The sequence below is a fragment of the Leopardus geoffroyi genome, chromosome E3, assembly GCF_018350155.1.
Source record: "Leopardus geoffroyi isolate Oge1 chromosome E3, O.geoffroyi_Oge1_pat1.0, whole genome shotgun sequence".
NCBI classification, from domain to species: domain Eukaryota; kingdom Metazoa; phylum Chordata; class Mammalia; order Carnivora; family Felidae; genus Leopardus; species Leopardus geoffroyi.
In genome coordinates, this window is record NC_059340.1 from 32,880,201 (window position 1) to 32,901,611 (window position 21,411).

Here is a 21,411-nt window from a genome sequence, read left to right on the forward strand (position 1 = left end):
CCCCACTGGGTTCTTAAAGACACTCTCCAATTCAGTGCGATCCCAGAACTAGGCTGGAGTTAGTCCCTCAGGACCTTTCCCCACCCCAGTAAGGGTCATCTCAAGTAATAACGTCATGACTCATGCTCGTGAAGGTCAAAGCCCTTTATTCTTTGAGAAAATGGGAGCTCCAGCTCCAGTGTGGTGACTACCGGGGAAATAACCCCTGGGTCGCGCAGAGAAGGCGTGCCCTCCCCGGGCGGTTCCAGGCCAGGAAACTTGCGTCCAGCCGGCCTTTATGCCAATGCGGGCAGGAACCCGCGGAAGGGCCTCCTCTGGAGGGGATGTTGTGGGCATTAAGCACATCTTGAAGAGAGGAGAATTTGTTGGGCTTTGCAGTCAGTTGAGAATACGATATTGCCCCCTGCTGTCGGTGACACAAAATGAAGCACAAAATGCTTCATTTAAATGTTATTTCAAGATAACATAGCACCAGGGCCGTATGGAAATCTTCCCGCAGGAGACACAAAAATGTAAATATAACGTTTAAGAGGCAGCTTTGCCTTTTCTAGTTATCACATGGCAGCTGGAGTCCCACCTGTGCCTTTCTTAGGACATCACTAGTACTGTGCATCTGGTCTAAGACTTCAGCATGCAGAACTGAGTACGCACCAAGAGAGTGGCACAAAATTCACCCAAGGGGCCAGTTAAATGTCCCATGATTACGAGCCTTGCATGACACATGCAACCCCAGCCGTAATAACGGAGCTCCCCGTGCCACCAGAGAATTTTAAATGCAGACTCATGGGAGCAAGCCCCAGTCAGAAGTCAGACAAGGCGTGAGCTCCTAAGAAGGCCTACCTTTGTAGACATTCAAAGTTATGGTTCTTACAGCAATTCTAACCATGCTTTCAGGGTGGTTGAAAAATTTGATGGCTTCTGTGTACAGGGCAAAGTCGTTAGTGTGCTGAAACAAAAAAGTACCAAAGATGAGTTATGAGCCCGTAGGGCAGGCCTGCCCCCACCCAGCTTTCTGAAGCCTATCAGACTCCCATGAACCTTAGGCCAGGGGTTCACCCCCGGTGGGGAATGTGGGAAGGGACAGGGAGGTGAGACCATCCCAGAACATTTAAAAAAAAAAAAAAAAAAAAAAAAGCGGGGGGTGGGGGGATGGGGGGGGCGGGGAGTCCAACAATGCCAGACCGGGGCCTGTGACCTGTTCTACCAGTTCTCAGCTGGGTGCTATAACAGCTCTGAGCCTCTGTTTCCCCGTCTCTAACACGGAGATAGTAATTCCCACGTCCCAGCCGCTGGAATTCAACGTGAGGATTTCAGGAGCAGAGCCCGCCATGGGACCTCCTACTCAACAAGCACTCAGCCGTAATGCTAGCTCCTACCATCAGATGCCACGTCCACGAACAAAAGGCAAGCGTGAGGTTTTCCTCACATTCGGAATCTCTTCTGGCTGTTACACATTTCTCTGTCTAGAAATACTAGAAGTATACACGTTCGCAAGGAGCAAGAGGGTCTCGGAGCTGGCATGAGAAAGGGATCATGGGAAGGGATCGAAAGCGTCCAGAAGCCTGGAACTCCGCTGCGGGAGCCTTAAGAAAAGCAGGATGGGCTCTGCTCCCCTCTTCTGGCCAGGTTTCCCACTTGGCTCCGAGCATGCTCCGAGGGCACCGGTGGGTGGGAGCGTGGGGAAGAAGCAAGAAGAGCCAACCTACAGCAACGTGACAATTGTCAAATGAGGACGATGCCACTGTGAGCACCAGAACTACATCCGTGGCAGGTGGTGGCTACAGTACTGGGCCACACGAAAGAGGAAAGGGAGCCCACTTCAGAAATAAGGCCCCTGCAGCTCCTCTGGTGACCAGAAGGATGTTCTTCCAGAACCATCGCTCGGGTCCAGGAATCCCAAAGTCCTGCCCTCCCTCCCTGGTGTCTAGAATTCCAGCTGCAGCTGAGCAGAGGTACCCTCTCTCTGGTTTGAAGTTCACAGGTAGATTTTCATCCACCTGGGAGAGCTGCCAGGACAACCCAAATCTCATCCACATGTCTCTGGACACATTTAATGAGCACCTACTAGCTGCCAGACACAGGGCCACACCATGTCAATTTTTCAAACTGCCACACATTTGGCGGTTGACGGCTAGTGTGTCTCCCCTTCGAGGCCAATTCTTCCCCACTTCTAAACTACACGAGGAAAATCGGGGTTCAGGCTGATGCCGCATCGTGTGGGGACAGCTGGATGGAGTTTGCACAGACTCCAAAGGTACGTTTGAGAGTTATGATCTGACTGCAAAGAGAGGCGGGGCAGTGCAAGTGACCACCAATCAGAAGACACTTGCCATTCGAGCGCCTGGCTGGCTCAGCGGGTTAAGCGTCCGACATTCAGTTTCGGCCCAGGTCAAGATCTCGCGTTTCATGGGTTCAAGCCCCATGTCGGGCTCTGGTCTGACAGCGCGGACAGAGGCTACTTGGGATCCTCTCTCTCCCTTTCTCTGCCCCTCCTGTGCTTTCTCTCTCTCAAAAGAATAAATATACTAAAAAACAGGAAGACACCGCCATGCAAACAGCACCTGGCCTCCAGGAATTTCCAATGATCCTCACCTCCTGTGTTCACACACTGACATCCTCTCCCACACGGACTCAAGCCTGGCCTGTGCGGCCTCAACGACACAGTGGAAAAGATGGAGTGTGGCCTCTGAGGCTGGGTCATAAAAGGCATTACAGCTTGTCTTGGTCTCCTGGATCGTTCGTTCCGGGGAGAACCAGCTGCCGTGCCGTGCCGTCACTCAGGCAGCCGCTGGAGAAGCCTGTGTAACCGAGGCCTCCCACCCACGGTCAGCCACGTTGAGTGAGCCACCCTGGAAGCAGCTCTCCCAATCCCACCCAGCCTTCACGTGACTACCCTCGTGAAAGACCAAGCCAAGCTGTCCCGCCAGGTGGCTCCCAAACTCCAGATGCACCGCAAGAGAAACATGACATGACTGTGATGGAGAAGGCACAAGAGGAAGTCTGCTGGGTGGGGGGGGGGGCTTCTGGGAAAGAAGCGTTTGAAAGTTAGAAAGGAACACAAGAAGGGAAATAACTGATCTCTTCAGGCTTCTCGGCAGTGGCATGTGAGTATGTGACGTTTGGAGCTGCTGCAGCCATTCTGAGACCATAAGGGGTCATGCCTGAGGACGGATGCCAACTGTGCGGTCACCAGAGCAGGAAGGGGAGAAAGCCCGGGTCCTCAGTGAAATGATCGTGCCACAAGATGGATCAGACCCAGGACGGCCAGCATCTGTACCTTCTGGTATGAGATGAACTGACCTTATCAAGCTCCTTTTCATTGGAAAACAGCAACAATTTATTTTTCAAAATTGCTAGTAATGATCCCAAGGAATACCAGGGACATTCGCTTGTGAAGAATAGTGTGAGCTCTGATTTTAAGGAGCTAGGTACATACTAGGGGCTCCGAAGACATCATCTCCCTTCATTCGATCCCTGGAAAATCCTTCGCTGTAAATCATCATCCCCTTTCTCAGATGAAGAAACTGAGGCTCAGAGGACTGAGACTTCTCTAAGGTCACACAGCAGGGAATTGGCAAAGCTGGGTCTGACCGCATTTCAATCCCAAGTTCACTTTCAGGCACTTCTGCAATGCAATGTCCCTCAGTAGCACAAACTGAATTTTACGTTAAAAACAGAGAGGTAACTTTTAAAGAAATAAAAAAAAAAAAAATATATATATATATATATATATATATATATATTTTTTTTTTTTCTTTTTTTAAGCCTGTCAAGGTCAAACACGGTTGCTGTAAAAAACCAGGAAATGGTGAGTGCCCACGCGCTTTGTAAACAGGCACGAGGCCCCCTGGACCGAAGGTGCCCCTCCGATTAGCTAGCTTTCCACCCAAACGCACCCCTCTGGCAGTTACTTACCTCGTTGTAAAAGAAATGCACGGTGTGGTTGTTGAGTTTTAACGAAAGTGTTTTCAGGAACGATATATAATATGCCATAATCTCCTCATCGGAAAAGTCAAACTTATGGACAATGATAGAATTTACATAGTTATTAGAGAGCAAATAATCTAGAGGGAGGGGAAAAAAAAAAGGAAGACAGGTTAATTCACGCCGGAGGAAAGTCAAGCAGACAAAATTGGGTAACAGACGACTCTGTGAATGTACTTGAACCCCTCAAGATTCTGGGTCGCCAGGGAGCAGCTTTACCTGTCTACCAGCAAAGAAGTCAGCCAGACATGATGCACAGCCCCAAGAAAGTTCAAGAGCCGTGACAGAAGGGCCCGGACTACCCCACCCTCCTACACCAAATAGAAAAAACATTTGAACTTTTTTTTTTCATTGCTGACAAAGTTCACCAGAGAGCTGGGGGTGGGGCAGATGTGTTGGTGCGTGGGCATTTGCACAAACCACCCACGGGCAAGGGTAAAAACCAACGTATTTTATTAAAAGCTGCTCCATTTTGGGGCGCCTGGGTGGCGCAGTCGGTTAAGCGTCCGACTTCAGCCAGGTCACGATCTCGCGGTCCGTGAGTTCGAGCCCCGCGTCGGGCTCTGGGCGGATGGCTCAGAGCCTGGAGCCTGTTTCGGATTCTGTGTCTCCCTCTCTCTCTGCCCCTCCCCCGTTCATGCTCTGTCTCTCTCTGTCCCCAAAATAAATAAATGTTGAAAAAAAAAAATAAATAAATAAATAAATAAAAAAAATAAATAAATAAAAGTTGCTCCATTTTGCCATCAGGAGTCATACTGTCATCCCTGAATGCTACAAAGGGCTACATGGGTTTTTTTCTCCCTATACGGCAACACAGTTTCATAACAGCTACTTTATGCTAAACCTCCCGGGGACGGGGACGCCCAGCACCAGGCTGAGCGCTTTACGTTATCGTCGCACCGATCCTGCAGAGCAGGTCTTCTTCTTCCCGTTTTGCAGAAGAGTAAAATAATTCAGAGAGGTCGATTAACTTTCCAGAGGTCACACAGCAGTCTGTCACAGACATGGGATTTAAGGCGGGTCCTCTGTCAAAGCCTGTGTTAGCAGCACGCACTAATGGGAGCCAGTAATGAAATCTGGGTGCCGAGGGCCTGAGGCACTGGGACCGACTGGAGAGTGGCTACCCGCTCCCAGCCCCCAGCCCCTGCAGAGACGCAGACCCAGCATGGTGAGAGCCTTCAACTGATCGAGGGGCTGGAAAACAGAGGTGAATGTTCCATCTCCTGACTCTGACACGCTGGCCCCTAGGTCACCTGGTCCTTAAAGCTGTTCTGGTGGCAACATCCGGGGTATGGGCCAGCCGCGGCCTGCGGAGCACAGTCCCGGCCTCGAGTCCTTTCCAGGCATGTCTCCAAATCCTCATCAGCCACCCCGCAGAGCAGGCGCTGCCACCCCCTGTCCTTCAGACGGCCAGCCTGTGAGCTCTGACCCAGCCCACCCACGCACCCCCAAATGGTTAAAGGCAGAACGTGATCAACCCCAGCACCCACAGGCAGGCGTGGTAAGAGCGAAGCTGAGCGGTGTGGAGCCTGGCTACTCAAAGTAGCCTGGCATCACCTGGAGCTCGTCGGACACGAGAACCTTGGGCCCCAGCCCTGCCCACCTCCTGCGATCTCAGGGGTGGACCCGGCACACTCCATGGGTTAAGGAGCCCTGCGTGGCTTCCTATCGTGCTCACACGTCTCAGAGGCAGTGTGTCTGAAGGGAACTTGGATCCACTCTGCCCCTGCCACCTCCCAGCTGGGTGACCCCGGGAAAGCCACTTAGCCTCTCCACTCCCCAGTCTCCTTGTCTAAATACAGGAGCAACGGTGCCTTCCTCAGGGGTTGGCTGTGAGGATTAAAGGAGATGAGGCACAAAGGGCAGTGACGGGCACAAAGCAAGCACTCAGTAACGGCCGCGGCCACTTTCCGTCCAGCACCCTCAGGTGGAGCCTCCAGCCACCAGGACTGAACACAGGTGCTCTCAGGGGGAATCGGAAATAAACTGCAGGGGCGCCTGGGTGGCTCAGTCACCTGAGCATCTGACTCCGGCCCAGGTCATGATCTCACGGTTCGTGAGTTTGGGCCCCGCATCGGGCTGTGTCAACAGAGCAGAGCCTGCTTCAGATCTTCTAGCCCTTCTCTCTCTGCCCTCCCCGCTTGCATTCTCTCTCTCTCTCTCTCTCTCTCTCAAAAAATAAACAAACCAAAGAAAAAACGGAAATAAACCATTATTTGGTACCAACGAGGTATCCAACGTAAACCGATCAAAGTACTACCGGAAAGGCTGACATCACCAGACGCGCCCCACAGAGCCATCCGGGAGCACGGGGCCCACAGCCGGGTCCTCCTCAGAAGCCAGCTCTCCAGGAAAGCCGCTGCCTTCCGGAAAGCACGCTGGGTGTCCTCGGCTTTACAGAAGTCTGTAATCCCAGAACAGTTTTCAGAATCTCCAGATTCTCACAATTCCGGACGCAAATCTTGGGGCCTGCTCCAAGAGAGGGGGCAGCGGGTCGGGGGCGGGGTTCCGAAAAATCTTCATTGACTTAATTGCCAATTTTTTTTTAAAAAAATCTTAAATCAACAACTTTTAACAAATTTTTTAAAAAATCAACAATTTTTAACTGTTCAAAATTGAGGTTATGTGGATCACAAATCTTAAGCGGACAGCTTAATCTGTGTGGAAACGTACGTATATGTGAATATAAAGTCTACGTACCTATGTACTTATTCATATATACACACCTCACAAGTCTTGGACATGCAGCTTGAGGAATTTTTGCAATATATACACCACGTAAGCACCATCCAGGTCAGACAGAGTATGTTTTTTGTTCCCCAGAAGGCTCCCTGATAGCCCTATCCAGTCAATACCCTCTCCCCAACGGCAAGTTCTAGTTTGCCTTGGATCATATAGACTCATTTTGCCTATTTTTTAAATATTTACTTATTTTTGAGAGAGAGAGAGACAGAGACAGAGGATGAGCAGGGGAGGGGCAGAGAGAGAGGGAGACACAGAATCTGAAGCAGGCTCCAGGCTCTGAGCTGTCAGCACAGAGCCCGACGTGGGGCTCGAACTCACGGACCGTGAGATCATGACCTGAGCCAAAGTCGGATGCTTACTCAACTAAGCCACTCAGGTGCCCCTGCCTATTCTTGAACTTCATACCCATGGATCATACGACACGCAGGCCTCTTGCGTCCGGCCCCTGTCACTCGTTACCGCATCTGAGAGTTACCCACAGTGCTGCACGCGGCGGTAACAGTGCATCCCTTTGCTCCTTTTTGCTACGCAGCATTCTACTCTTTAAACAGTCGACAATTTAACCACCTGGAACCTTAACTCGGAAGGAGCAGCCCATGTGATGCTGACGCCCAGAGCCCTTCTTTTTCACCATCCTCCTGGCCATGGTTGGGGATGCGTTGGCTAGCAGGACAAGGGACTCCTGAGACGTCCCGTGGAGCCCCACTGTGACTGGCTGGCAGCTTCCGGGCCATCAGAGGCACAGATGCCTATGCCGTCAGCCTCAGATGTACAACCAGGAGCCTCTTTGCTGCGCCTTCAGCTGGAAAAGTTACACGCTCCAATCATCCCCCAGCGGGGACTTTTCCAGGGCCTCCCCGCGATGACTCTGTGGGCGGTGGGGGCCGCCATGGGGGCAGCAGCGGTGCCTCTATTATTCGGCTGGGATTTTTCCACTGCCCCCTCACCGTGCGGCCGACTTTCTGTGGTATCCTTTTCTAATCAACCCAGGAGTCTGTACGTAATCTCGGTCTCTCGGGCCTCCTGTAACTTAGGTCCCCAAACCCGACGGGCAACAGGTGCACTTGTGAAATGGCTGCTGGTAATAGTGAAAACCCGGAAACCACCTAAATGCCCGTGGTCAAGTTCAATCACTGGGGGCTCGGCAAGATGCCGCCAGTCAACCAAACGAGGTGAGGACACGTGAACGGACCGTATGAACATCTAAGATACATCAGCAAGTGGGGACCGCGTAAAGCAGAAGGCAGAACGCGCTGTGTCTACCCAAGGGGTAGGGTGAGGCTCTGCAGAAGTTTTGCTTTCTATATTCTCACGGCGTTTGATTTTTGTTGTTGCTGTTTTATAATCCCGATATTTTCTTTCTATAATTGGAAAATAAAAATAAAAGCAAAACTCACACGTCCTCCTCACCCCCACAAATCAAAGTTCTGTCAAAGGCGGTGCTGTTGGCCGCTTTACAGGGCTGACAAAAAGGACTCTGGTGAATTCCCTGTAAAGATAGTGGCATCTGTCTGCATACCTCACAGCACGGTATCCTTCTAAGTCCCAATTCAGAAAGCCGTGTGATCCAGAAACTCCAGCGTTTCCTATTGCCCCAACCCCCACCTTCGATCCAGGAGCCTCAGGGCGAGCTGGGCTTAGGAAGGGTAACCAGACAACAGACATTTGGGGGGGGGACGCTGGATTTAATGATAAAACCAGCCTGAGCGGACACTTCCACCTGCCAGACCCCACACCACGTTCCGCACCCCCGCAGTCACGCTTAGTCCTCAAACCACCCCATTCCCCAGATACGAGTGTCATCTCTGCTCCACGGAAGCAGAAGGTGCAGCCTGGAGAGGACAGTTCGCCCCCAGAGCACGTGCAGGGCGAATCCGACAGAGCCGGGCCCGGGAGCTGGGGGGCTGGAGTCCGGGGCCCGCACCACTGAGCTGGGTCTTCCCCTCTCTCAGTTTTCAGAAACCACACACAATCCGCATCCAGGGTAACAAAAGCTGTTAACATGGGAAACCACTTAGGGAGAGTGAGTCAACTCACATCTGTCAACTCCCATTCATTCACCGGGAAGTGTGAGCGCAGGCTCCTGGGACGGCAGCACCACCTAGCGGCCACCCTGAGAGCCTCCGCTCAGCAGCCTGTTCCGGCCTCTCCCCACTCCCTCCTGATAGGGATGCCACTGTCTTTACCCCCTTCCATCCACCAGAAACTTTTCCTAGACCCTTCTTGGGGACCTAGAGCCTGCTTCTGACACAGACATCCGGTCACTTGTCTTCTCTTCCCTACTCCTGGCGGGCAGGGCCCGGGGATTGCCGATCGCAAAGCGGGCCAGTCAAGCCCGGAGGAGGAGGAGCTAAACCAACGTTTCTCACCCTGGGTTCTGCTGACACTCTGCGCTGATAGCCCTTTACCGTGGGGCGCGGTCCTGCACATCCCAGGACTCCACCCGCCAGAGGCTAACAGCACCCCCAGCCCCTCACCCAACACGACACCGACAAATGTCCTCCTGGGGCACAGTCACCCTGGGGTGCGGGCACTGAACTAACGCAGCTGGACTCAAACCCCTTCCGGATCCGGGCACCGCTAGAGCGGTCACCACAGGCTCGTGACGCAAACTCTCCCAGCATGAAGTGAGCGTGCCCAGAGCACCCGTCTCCCAGAGCGGCTGTGTCAGAGGAGGAGCCTGGGCTTAGTGAGGCCAGAGAAGGAGCTTGGGTCTCACTCTCGCTTGCTCCTGGGTTGTTCTTCCTCACCCTGCTACCTCCAGGGCCTATTCTGTTGGCTGTTTTTTGTTTTTTTAATAGCAAGTGAGTTTTTACTGAAAGTTTAAGAATACCGTAGTTTCTGTGGCAACTTACAAATTCATAATATAATAATTGATACCTCAAACCAAGAAAACAATATAACCAAAACTTCATTTCCAAATGCAAATCAGTTATACTTTGTTGAGGAGTGGCTCACGTGAATGTATAGTTTTTTAAAAAAAGATGACTGTTACAATCCAGTACGTATAACCACTTAGCTATACTTCAGTTCTGTCTGTTAAAAATGTTCTTTTGGAGAATCCAGTGTGAACATCTTCTACTTTTCTTGAGTCATTTTCTCCAGAGACGGAATCACTCTTTAACGGACAGCACTCAGGAAGCTATTTGATGATACCCAGATCGTACTGGTATCTTGAACACAGGTCTCCAAGAGGGCCCAGCTCCAATTTGCGAAGTAGGCCCAGTTCGGAAGGTTAACGAGGTGGTACCTAATGATGGTACTAATTGTTAGCAAAAATTAACAACTTTAGGTATTTTTGTTTTGGATTTCTGTGGTTCAGGCACATCCAAACTTTCTTCATAGTCTGCACTCGATCCCTTTGCCCAGCGGCCGGCTGTGACCATTCCGTCTGAATTCTGACTCTCAGGGCAATCTCGCTTAAAATGTTCCACAGAACAACAGTCTACAGCAACCGCCATCAGCACAGAGTCCCCTGGGATTCTCAGGACAAGCTATGGGCAGATGCCCCATTTCTCCACCAACAAAACATTCTACGGGAGGAAATTCACCAAGAGCCGGGTCCACTTTGGCTCCGCCCTAGGTAAGTTCATGCTCTGTGGACCCACACTCCAGTGCCCGTATCTTGATTCTCGAGGATGGCTGGGCGATCTGCAATCCCGTGGCCAGGTTTTCTACAGTGGAAACATACCACTGCATTTTTCTTTGCTGCTGGTCTTTTTAGTTTCCTTCCCTTTTAAAAGCAACTGCAATTTCTTCCCTTACCTCCTGAATGTTGCTATCATCTCCCCATTACGAACCACCTGTGAGTTTTGTCTTGGGTATTCCAGAAATCCATTTACACCTTCATTTAAGTACTCCTTTTTCTTTTCTTTTTGTGTTTTGCTTGGGGCGCATCATTTTTAACAGAGAGCCTACTGGCTTCAAGTTGTTTACCCTTTGGTAGGTTTTGGGCTTCGCCCTCAAACGACCCCTTCCTTCATGTCCTCCCATGATGTTGCAGCCAAAGGTCTCTTACTATGTGCGGTAGTAACTCGTGCCCACCTGGTCACGGTATCATCAAAGGTACCTCATCAAACACGCAGGAATCCTCCAGGGCAGCTGAGTTAGTGAGCCAGAGAAGCCCCTCCCTACTGGCTGGTTATTCAGCAACCCCAACAAGTTATAAAGAAAAAAAATATGAACAGCCCAGAACCATTCAGCAGAGAGGAGCCCTCACAGCCCTTCCCGGTACCCCGCTACGCAGGGATAAACATGGTTAGGGACTGAACTGCATGGCCCCCAAATGATCATAGTCAAGCCCCGGCCCCCAGTGTGACTGTATTTGGAGACAGAAGCTTTAAGGAGGTAATTAAGGTTAAACAAGGTCCTACGGCGGGACCCTGGTCAAAGGTGGGTGTCCTTAAAAGAGAAAAAGATACGAGAACTCACTACACACATGCGTGCACACCCACACACACACAGAAAGGCCACGTGAGGACACAACGAGAAGACAGTCATCTGCAAACCAGGAAGAAAGGCCTCCCCAGAAACTAACCCTGATGGCACCTTGATCTTGGACTTCTAACGTCCCGAGCTAGGAGAAAATAAATTTCTGTTGTCTAAGTCACCAGGTCTGGGGCATTCTGTGACAGCAGCCCAAGCGCCCTAACACACACAGTAAGCTCAGACGTTCAAAAAGCCACACGAAAACCACGCCAAACTCCAGGCCGCCAAAGCTCAGCAGTGAGGGGGCAGGTACCAGGGGCTATCCTTACAGAGTGAGGTCTCGTGACTGATATTCTCAAAGAGGATGTTCAAAGTCTGCAGCAGCTGAACGCACACGTAGCGGCCTGATTTCTGCCGCAGGATGTTCAAGAAGAAAACGAACATGTTCTTCTCCAAGAAGAAGCTGGGGAGAGAAGGGGAAAGCATCAGAGGTTTGCTGCTACTCGTGCAGATACACGTCACCCCCTGGCTATGCGCACCGCATGTGTGTGGGGGCCGCCCCCGGCCCCCAAAGGCATCCAGAGAGCAGCCAGGTCACACGGCCTGCGTGGCCCCGGCTCCTCCCCTCCCTCGATGCCTCCCTCCGCCACCGCAAAATGCAGCCACTCACGCTCTCTCCCCAGAATCTGAGCGCACGGCCGATCCTAGGAAGCCGTGACCTCAATTCCTACAGAAAGGGCGAGATCTTTACCACCAAAGTGATTACACATTATTCTACCTATGCTTGGAAACCCGACAGGCAGCATTCTCCATCCAATACTCTGTATCCTCAGCTTTCTGTACTAGGCCTCTTTCCTTGGCTTTCGTATCTTTGAGTGTTAGTAACAACCAGCATTCCCTCCAATGGGGCAAAATAATGCTATTAAAAGAATATGGGTTTCCAAATCCAGGGAAAAAGACTGGAGGCAATTGAAGGGGCTGATGTGGCAGGGAGACCCTAGTCAGTCCCGAAGTCAGCTTCTGCCTTTCTTATTCTGGACAGGACAGCTGTCTGCATGCAGCCCGGGAACACACACTTTTGGGCTACATGTTGGTTCTTTTAGTCTTGAAATGGAGACAGAACCCCCTATGCCTTTCTTTAAAGGAAGAAAATGGGGTTTTCTAGCTACATGTTCTCTGTATGCAAGCTAGGACCAGGTAACCTCTCATTTGGGACACTCACAACAGGTCCCTGCAGTCACATGTATCTGTCACTTAGTTCTGAGGGGCTCTCTCCCCTCGGCTCTCAGCTCCACGGTGGCAGGACCATGGGCCTGGCACTTGCTCGGGGCTACATAACCTCTGTTTGAATTCCTGAAAGGGTAAATGAATAAGTAAACATTATTCAACTTACTCAACTCTGATTCTGGGAGCCTGTCTGCCTACAAATGTCAGTCACGCTGATCCCAAGAATATTTCTACCATTTGACCCATTTTGTCCACCTGTGCTTCAGGTTGAATAAATCAGTGACTCCCAAGGGTTGCCCAACAGGCTCAGTGCAGCACAATGACCAATTTGGGAACTTGTTAATAATCAAAGTATAAAACAAACATCATGAGCCCATATTGATATAAATAAATGAGTGGGGTGCCTGGGTGGCTCAGCTGAACATCCGACTCTTGCTTTTGGCTCAGGCCACAATCTCACTGTGAGATCGAGCCCCGACCTGAGCTCTGTGCTGACAGTCCAGAGCTTGCTTGGGATTCTCTCTCATTCTCTCTCTCTCTCTCTCTCTCTCTCTCTCAAAATAAATATTTTTTAAAAAAGAGTCTGTTTCTTAAAAATAAATAACTCACTGAACACATAAATGGGGAAAAGAGACAAATCTATGCAGATTTTCAAATACTGTATGTAGCTACTCACCCCTTTCCAGAAGGTTGGAGCTTAATTCCAAGCCCCCAGGTGGGCTACATTGGGTGACTCTTTCAAAAATGGTGTAGGGAATGGGGAAAAGAGTAACTTTAGAGTGGAAAAACCTGGCTGACACCACTTTAACCAAACAATCAGAGTAACTTCACTAGAGCGCAGGTGGATGTGGGGGCTGCTGATATGGTGGGCTGAAAAGGACATATTGTTACAGTTATTTCTACCCCAGGCTAATCATGAGTAAACATCGCAGAAACCCAGATTGGGGTGGGGGGAATGGCCAGTACTTCTCGAACACATCAAGGTTTTCTCCTGAAAACCAGAGAAGACTGAAAACCAGTCACAGACCAGAGGTGGCTGGGAGACGTGACATTTTGCAGCACCGTGAGAGTCTGGACTGCATTCCCAGAGCAGAAGGGGGATCTTAATGGAAGAACTGGCAAAATCCAAAACAAGTCAGGGGTCTACGGAACAGTAACGAACCAAGCTTAGCTTCTCGGTTTTGACCAATGCACCCCAGTCATATAAGACGTTAACAGTGGGGGAAACGGGGTGAGGGGTGCTGGGGAACTTTCTGTACTAGCTTTGCAACTTTTCCATAAATCTAAAGTTATTCGAAAAGAAATGAATTAAAAACAAATACTCCTGGGCACTCCACGGGGGGGGGCCATTTAGGAAGCACGGGGCAGTTGTTCTGAGACAACAGATTGGCTCAGAAAGTCCACTCTAGTCAAGAGGGACACGGTCTCTAGCCTTTAACCCGAGGGTCTATCTCATCCCCAAAACAGACACCAACCGACCAAGCGGTTCCCCGTGCGTCCTGAGATGCATCTAGTCCCCTCTGCAGGCACCTCCTCCCTCCCTACTCCTGTTTTCCTTTGGGGAAGAGGCCGGCGTCACGGGTTTGCATTTTCCACAAGTACGGATGAAGACAGAAAGCTATCTGGAAAATCAGATTAGCTAATAAGCCAGGCTGGAAATGGAACTCCTTTACTTGTTTCAAAGGGGCTTTTTAAGGGGCCTCAAAGCTTCCAGTTGAGATTATCTTATATAAAAATAAAACCTGTCTTTGGTGGTGGTTGTAACCCGAGCCCCTCTGCACTCAGACACCGAGACAGGTCTCCTGGGGAAGCTGTCCGTGGCCTCCAGCCTTTGCTTTTCATCCGTCCAACAGGGACATCTTTCCAAATTACCACGTGCTAACAATTCTGGAGCGCCTCCTCTGTACCGGGCAGTAGGCAGGAACTCTCCTTTAAGGATGAGGAAAGTGAGGCTGGCCTAAAACTGCTCATCTAGGAAGTACGCCAACGAGGAGAAACCCCTTCGTGGGCTCTGGGCGTGAGCTGCCTCGTGCCTGCCTACCAGGTGTGACAGGAGATTAATGGGGATGTGGACGCCGCCCCTGGGGCAGCTGGGAGACTCAGATTATCTCATCGGGAGCTCAGCACTGTGCCTGCCCAACAGTTAACACAATAAATATGAGCCCTTCGTGTCTCTCCAGGGCAGGGCTCTGTCAGTTCACTTCGAAGCTAACTTCCCAGGACGTTTTCTCCCCTTTGGGGAGGTTGTCGGATGCCACTTGGAAAATCATCCATGATATTTTCAGATTTTTCGAGAGACGCTCATGTCCCTTTCCCATTTTCAGCTTACATTTCTCCAGCGTCTCAAGGACATTTTGTATGGATAGAGATATAGATAGCTATCTGTGCAAGACCAGGTTGGTATCAGATCCTGATGTCATCAAGAATGACTCATGGGATACATTTAGAAAAATAGTCAAAGGAAGGAGAGTCAAAAAACAAAACAAAAAAACACATGAGAAACCCTTACTCAAATACAGAGCTGTCATTTTGGTCTCCCCAAATTAGGATCTCCGTGATGGAACGGATGGTCTCCACTAGCAGGTTCCGGTTCTGTTCTGTGACTGTGGTGTTTTTGGTCAAAACGTGGTACAGATACCTGAAGAAAAGGAAAGAAAATGAAGCATTACCAACTGAAATGGCCAACCAGGCTCGGTGACCGCCGGCGACGCTTCTGAGGACAACTAGCGGCCCTAGCTCAGATGTGGTTAGCCCAACTCCCGTCCAGAGATGATACTCACCACCCAAGACACATGGCAGACAGTGTTGTGAAGGGTTAACCAGAAACACGCCAACCCAAGCTGATGCCAGGGAACCATCAAGCCCTTGAAGACGGCCATCCTCAACCTCCGGCGTGCGACAGAATCACCTGAAGGGTGGGGGCTGCTGGAGCCCATCTGGAGACTCGGAACCAGCAGGACTCGCGGGCCTTGTCACACTCTCCTCGCTGGTGGAGCGAGTGCAGGCACACGGCCCAGGCCAAGAGTCTGGCATAAACCCCGCAGCCAGCTGGGCTGGTGCAGGGACTGAGAAAGGCGGAGTCACAGATTGGGGAGGGTAGGTCGCCAAACCAGTCGCAGGGGCAAAAGCCACCTGCAGTCAAGACAATCACATGCCCATCAGAAGTGATAGCTGAACCAAACCCCTCAGCTCGAGGTTCAAGGCACTGACCTCAGGTGCTGAGTGCCCATCAAAGTTAAGTGGGTCTGGGAGGGAGGCTCCTGCACTGTGCCCCATGCTCCCCAAAGGCCTGGGCTGCACCAGGCCTGAGACCACCGCCGGGGGAGAGGCAGGCCAACCCGGGCCCAGCCTCAGGCCGCTACTGGTGATCGGGACAACCGAAAGAATCACCGAGGCCGGTCCTGGGCAGTGTGGGGACTAGCGTCTGGCCGAGTGCCCTGGGCGGGGGGGCGGGGGGCACAGCTTGTAAGGGATGGCGTTGCTGCAAATGCCAAGAGCTCCTTCTTTTCTACGGCTGAGTAACAGTCCGTTGTATATACACCACATCTTCAGCTGCTCGTCAGTCAGTGGGCACTTGGGCTCTTCCAAAAGTTGGCTATTAGGGACAATGCGGCTGTCAACACCGGGGGGCCTCTGCCCCCTCGAATTAGTCTTTTTGTATCCGACACAGACGGAGCTTGAGAGTGTTACGCTAAGTGAAATGAGCCAGAGAAAGACAAATACTGTATGATTTCACTCATCTGTAGAATTTAAGAAACAAACAAACAAAAGGCGGAGGGGGGGGGTGCAAAAAAAAAAGGGGGCAAACCAAGAAACAGACACTTAACTATAGAGAACTGACAGTTACCAGAGGAGAGGGGGTAGGGGGATGGGTGAGACAGGTGATAGGGATTAAGGCGTGCACTTTCCCAGGTGCAAAGTGTTGAACCACTCAATTCTACACCTGAAACGACTCTTACGCTTGTCAACTGGAATTTATATAAAAACTTGAAGAGTCGTTAAGACAGCGGGGCATCTGCGTAATTCGGTCAGTAAAGCCTCTGACTTCGGCTCAGGTCATGATCTCGCAGTTCCTGAGTTTCAGCCCCAAGTCGGCTCTCTGCTGTCAGCAGAGAGTTCACTTCAGATCCTGTTTCCCTCTGTCTCTGCACCCCCCACTCTCGAGCACGTTCGATCTCTCTCTCTCTCTCTCTCTCAAAAAAAAAAAAAAAAAAGTTAAAAAAAAGATGGCGACTCGAGCACGTTTGATCTCTCTCTCTCTCTCTCGCAAAAAAAAAAAAAGTTAAAAAAAAGATGGTGACTCTCGAGGACGTTCGATCTCTCTCTCTCTCTCTCTCTCTCTCGCAAAAAAAAAAAAAAAAAGTTAAAAAAAAAAGATGGCGTCTCCAGGCTAACTTCAGCTGTCACGGTTGGGGAAGGAAAAGGGGACACTAAGAGGAAGTGACTCAAGAAGGGTCACCTCCTGGGGCGCCTGGGTGGCGCAGTCGGTTAAGCGTCCGACTTCAGCCAGGTCACGATCTCGCGGTCCATGAGTTCGAGCCCGGCGTCAGGCTCTGGGCTTATGGCTCAGAGCCTGGAGCCCATTGCCGATTCTGTGTCTCCCTCTCTCTCTGCCCCTCCCCCATTCATGCTCTGTCTCTCTCCGTCCCAAAAATAAATAAATGTTGAAAAAATAAAAAAAAAAGAAGGGTCACCTCCTGACTTCTTTTATGGCTACGTTCAGTTTGGAGGTGGGGCTGGTGAGAGCAAGGCAGGGAAAGAATAGACAGGATCCTGCCATCGAAGATCTCTAAAAATGGGTAGGGTATAGGGGTGTCTGGGTGGCTCAGTCGGTTGACCGTCTGACTTCGGCTCAGGTCATGATCTCGCAGTTTGTGAGTTGGAGCCCGGTGTCGGGCTCTGTGCTGACAGCACAGAGCCTGGAGCCTGCTTCAGATTCTGTGTCTCCTCCTCTCTCTGGCCTTCCCATGCTCATGCTCTGTCTCTCTCTGCCTCTCAATAATAAATGTTAAAAAAATTTTTTAAAGAAATGGGTAGGGTATAAAGAGGTAGAACCTTGCAGACGGAACAGTCAGGATGAATCTGCTTCAGGGGACTGGGTTTTATTTATTAATATTGTTGCTGTTTGTTCTATTTTAAAGACCGTATAATCAGTTACTTATTTCATTAAAGATTGCATGCAACTTTTAACACAACAACTAGAACAGCTCTCCAAAAATAGAGCTCTCCACCACCTGTGCCCAAATCTCCGGGCGAGGCTGCATATGGGCCTGGAGGCCAGCTTCCCCCTGTGCCAAGGGACCCCCATACGCTGAAGCTGATGGTGGTGGGGGGGACCCGCTCTTGAATCTATGCCTCCGTTCCCTTCCAGCGTGTTTTCGCCAAGAAGCTCAAAGAGCGGAGCTTTTCAAATTGTGCTTCACGGGACCCCAGCATCAGAAACCCCTGTTTCAGCTGCAGATTCTAGCTCCCCACCCCAGACCCACCGAATCTGATTCTGGGGTGCAGACCCCCAAGTCTGCATTCTGAATAAGCTCCCACGAAAGTTTCAGAGTAGTTGTGTCACCCACACCACAGCCATCAGTGACATTCTGGGTACAACCCACAGTGTGCCCCCTACCATGCCAGGGCAGGTGCTGTTGCCGAGGGGGGGGGGGAAGGCATATCCTCCCCCCTCTGGTGTTTCCTTCTGCCGAGGGGATGGAACCCATTAGCCTCCCACTAACACACTCCTGGCCTCGTAGGAAGCAGCGGCCTGGGAGCCCGGGTAAGCGGCTCTGCTCTGAAAAACCACCGTAGGGAGAGGAGAGTTTAAAATCTTATGGTCAGCCCTGGCTTCTAACTCCTGACATCTCTTGGTGAAGTCTTCTGTGTTAAGAAGGAGGAGCTGGTGTGCTGAATTAAGAATATGCAGCTGGGGGCACGTGGGTGGCTCAGTAGTTAAGCGTCAGCCTTCAGCTCAGGCCATGATCTCACAGCTCATGGGTTCAAACCCCATGTCAGGCTCTGTGCTGACAGCTCAGAGCCAGAGGATTCTGTCTCCACCTCTCTCTACCCCTCCCCCACTCACACTGTGTGTGTGTCTCTCTCTCTCTCAAAAACAAGTAAACATTAGAAAAAAATTAAAAAATAAAAATACGCAGTTGGATGAAGAGGCAGCGGCCACCCACATGGGGGCGGCAGGTAGCCCCCTTAGTACGGGAGCCCCCACCTTGGGGAAGTGAAACCCGCGGCGGGGAGGGGGGGTCATTTTGTTTGAAGATGTAGTTTCAACACCCACGCAAAGGAAGGAGAGTCATGAGATTGATTATGTATGGATCCCAGAAGCTGGGGGCAGGGGTCATGCCATGAGCCAGAGGACCCGCTTCTCCATCCCAGGTGAGGGAGGCAGGAGGTAGAGACAGGGTAGCACCTATTACTGTGAGGCTCCTTGCCCCTCACACATTTTGTCTTAGGGTACATCTGGAACTGATTTTTTGTGGATGGTGTAAGATATTGGCCAAAATTCACTTTTTCCATATGGATATCTAGTTGAGTCAGCATCCTTTGCTAAAAAGGTCCTGCTTTCTCCCATGCACTCTAATGTCCCCTCTGTCGTTTATCAGATGACCGCACCTGCAGGGACTCTTTCTGAATGCTCTAGTTCCACTGATCTATTCACTACCTTTGCGCTGATAACCATGATGTCCGATGACTGCGGCTTTGTGATAAATCTTCCTAGGTGATAATGGAAGTGCTCCCGACTTTTTTCCCTTCTTTTTCCCCCCCAATATTACACTGGCTATCTTTGGCCCTTTGCATATCCATATAAATTTGAAAATCACCTACTCAACTTTCACAAAAACACTTGCTAAGATTTCCTTTAAGATTGCCCTAAATCTATAGCTAAATATAGAGGGAACTGACATCTTTACAATAAAGTAACATCATGACATTTACATTTCTTTCAGCGTTTGCTGCAGAGAGATCTTGCCTATCTTTTGTTAAGATTTATTTGTAGGTAACTGATGTTTTTTGATGGTGTTGTAAATGGCAGTGTCTGAAACATTCATTTTCTCGATGTTGGCTGTCGGTTGTTGCAAATACCCACGACATCTCAATCTCTAAATTTCTGTGATGATTGTACCTGCACCTTGCCCATCTTTTCACTCCTACTATGGCTGTGCCATAGTTTATGTGCCTCAAGTTTAATAACTTTCTGATTTTGAGTTTAACACTCATTTGAGAAAGGCTGAACACTTCAACAACAATAACAAAGGGGATGTCAATCCTGCCACTTCCCAGACATGAGCACTGCTGGAGTGTAATGTATTTAGTTGGGTCTCTTCCTTTGCCATGGATATTTACATGGCGGAGCTCATGCTGTATATCATTTCCATGCCCATCTTTCCCCCTTCCCCATACTTAGGGTAATAAAAGCATTTTTGTTACAACATTGGCAAGCATCTATAATGGCTACATTGTATACCGTTTAGAAAACAAGCACAGGAGTTACTCTTCTGCTGGACATTTGGATTCCTCATTGTTCAGATGATCAACAATGTTACCATGGCCGTCTTTGGGGGCAAGGCTGTGACCCTATCTGAGTTTCCAAGGGCACAAGGACAGATTTTTCTCCTACAGTGATCACTGGTACAAGGAAAACATTTTCTCTCAAACTCTTGCGTGTGCACATTCTTATCACCATCACATAACAGTGGCAGCCTACTTTTGCTCGGCCCTCCTGACTGCTTCAGATGTAACCACTAATTAAACCCTTGCAATAATCCTGCAGGACTGATGCTCTGGGAGGCCAGGGCCTGCACAGAGTCCTGATAGAGGGGACCCAGACGGCCTGACTCCAGATCCCCTGCTTAGAACCATTAGAGTATAGAAAATGCAGACAATGCAGGAAACGCTATTATTAACCAAGCATTTACATGAAGTTATGAATGCCCTACATGCAAGAAAACCGAGCAGATAAACAACAAACCAAAAAGGCATGAAAATACATATCAGATTGTAAAGTCAGTCCTCATAACTGACTCTTACTCTGTTTCTTTGGACAACAGCCAACATCACGGAATCCCCAGCACAGGCTCTGTAGAACGGAGGCTCTCAGGATCAAAACCCTGCCCATGAGCGACCTCTACCTGGAGACCAGCTGAAGAAGTCTGAAATGCCTGGCGAGTGGAAAACCACAGCCTATTGTCAGTGTGCAACCAACACACCGGAGGCTCCTCAGCAAGGACAATGGGCTGTAAACAAATACTGCCCCACAGACCCTGCTCTCTCAAGAACCACTTATCTCACAGGTTAAACCATTACGGTCAACAACAATTATGTCCACTTCAGAGACGGACACACTAAGTTCATACGGGTTTTATGACTTGTATCAGAATATGCCTCTTAGAATGCTCCTACTGGAAGATCCTGAAACTGACCCGTAAGCTGAAGGGTAAGAGGAGTGGCAGAGGCCTAGATGAGAAGTCCACTCCCCCAAAGCCAGGCCCCAAATAACAACGTCTGGGGCGGGGGGGGGCGGGGGGGGGGAGAGACAGAGGGACATACAGCCTTTGTCTATTTGGTCTGCTCAGCACTGTGGGGGAGACTATTGCTAACAGCATCCACCCTGCGCCTTGAAAACCACCCCTGGTCAGGGCCCAGCCTTCTGGCCAGCAGCACAAGGCCCAGCTCCTCATCGGGTGCAACCAGACCAGAGGATTGGGGAAAGGTGTTACAGGCGGTGCTTCTCCCGATGAGTCACCTCAGAAAGATGTCAAACTGGGCCAGCCAGCGAGACCAGTTCCGAGATTCGGGGAGCTGGCAACCACACGAGGGTGTAGGCAGGGCTCTCGGCCCTACACAAAGCCACAGCTCCAGCACGGGCCCTGGGAACCAAATTGGCCAGAGCAGGCCGGTGTGGAGAAAAGCCTGGCCAGACTTGCCTCTTACACTCACCCTGTGATAAACACTCCTTGATCACTTATCGTGTGCCAGGCCCTGTGCCGGCATCTAACAATTCCCAGGTGCACAAGACACGCCGGT

At 50.5% G+C, this 21,411-nt stretch overlaps 1 protein-coding gene and 1 pseudogene across 16 annotated transcripts in view; both read right to left on the reverse strand.

Moving 5' to 3' along the window:
- The window catches only part of CLEC16A (C-type lectin domain containing 16A), a 203,662-nt gene that overhangs the window by 176,652 nt on the left and 5,599 nt on the right, over window positions 1-21,411 (reverse strand). For all 16 annotated transcript variants that reach the window (XM_045461252.1, XM_045461260.1, XM_045461254.1 and 13 more), the window contains exons 2-5: window positions 14,894-15,022; window positions 11,487-11,620; window positions 3,916-4,064; window positions 841-946 (exon numbers count right to left, since the gene is read on the reverse strand). In XM_045461252.1, coding sequence (XP_045317208.1) covers window positions 841-946; window positions 3,916-4,064; window positions 11,487-11,620; window positions 14,894-15,022 — 518 coding nt within the window. The remainder of the gene's footprint in view (window positions 1-840; window positions 947-3,915; window positions 4,065-11,486; window positions 11,621-14,893; window positions 15,023-21,411) is intronic.
- On the reverse strand, window positions 9,519-11,005 carry LOC123589649 (annotated as a pseudogene).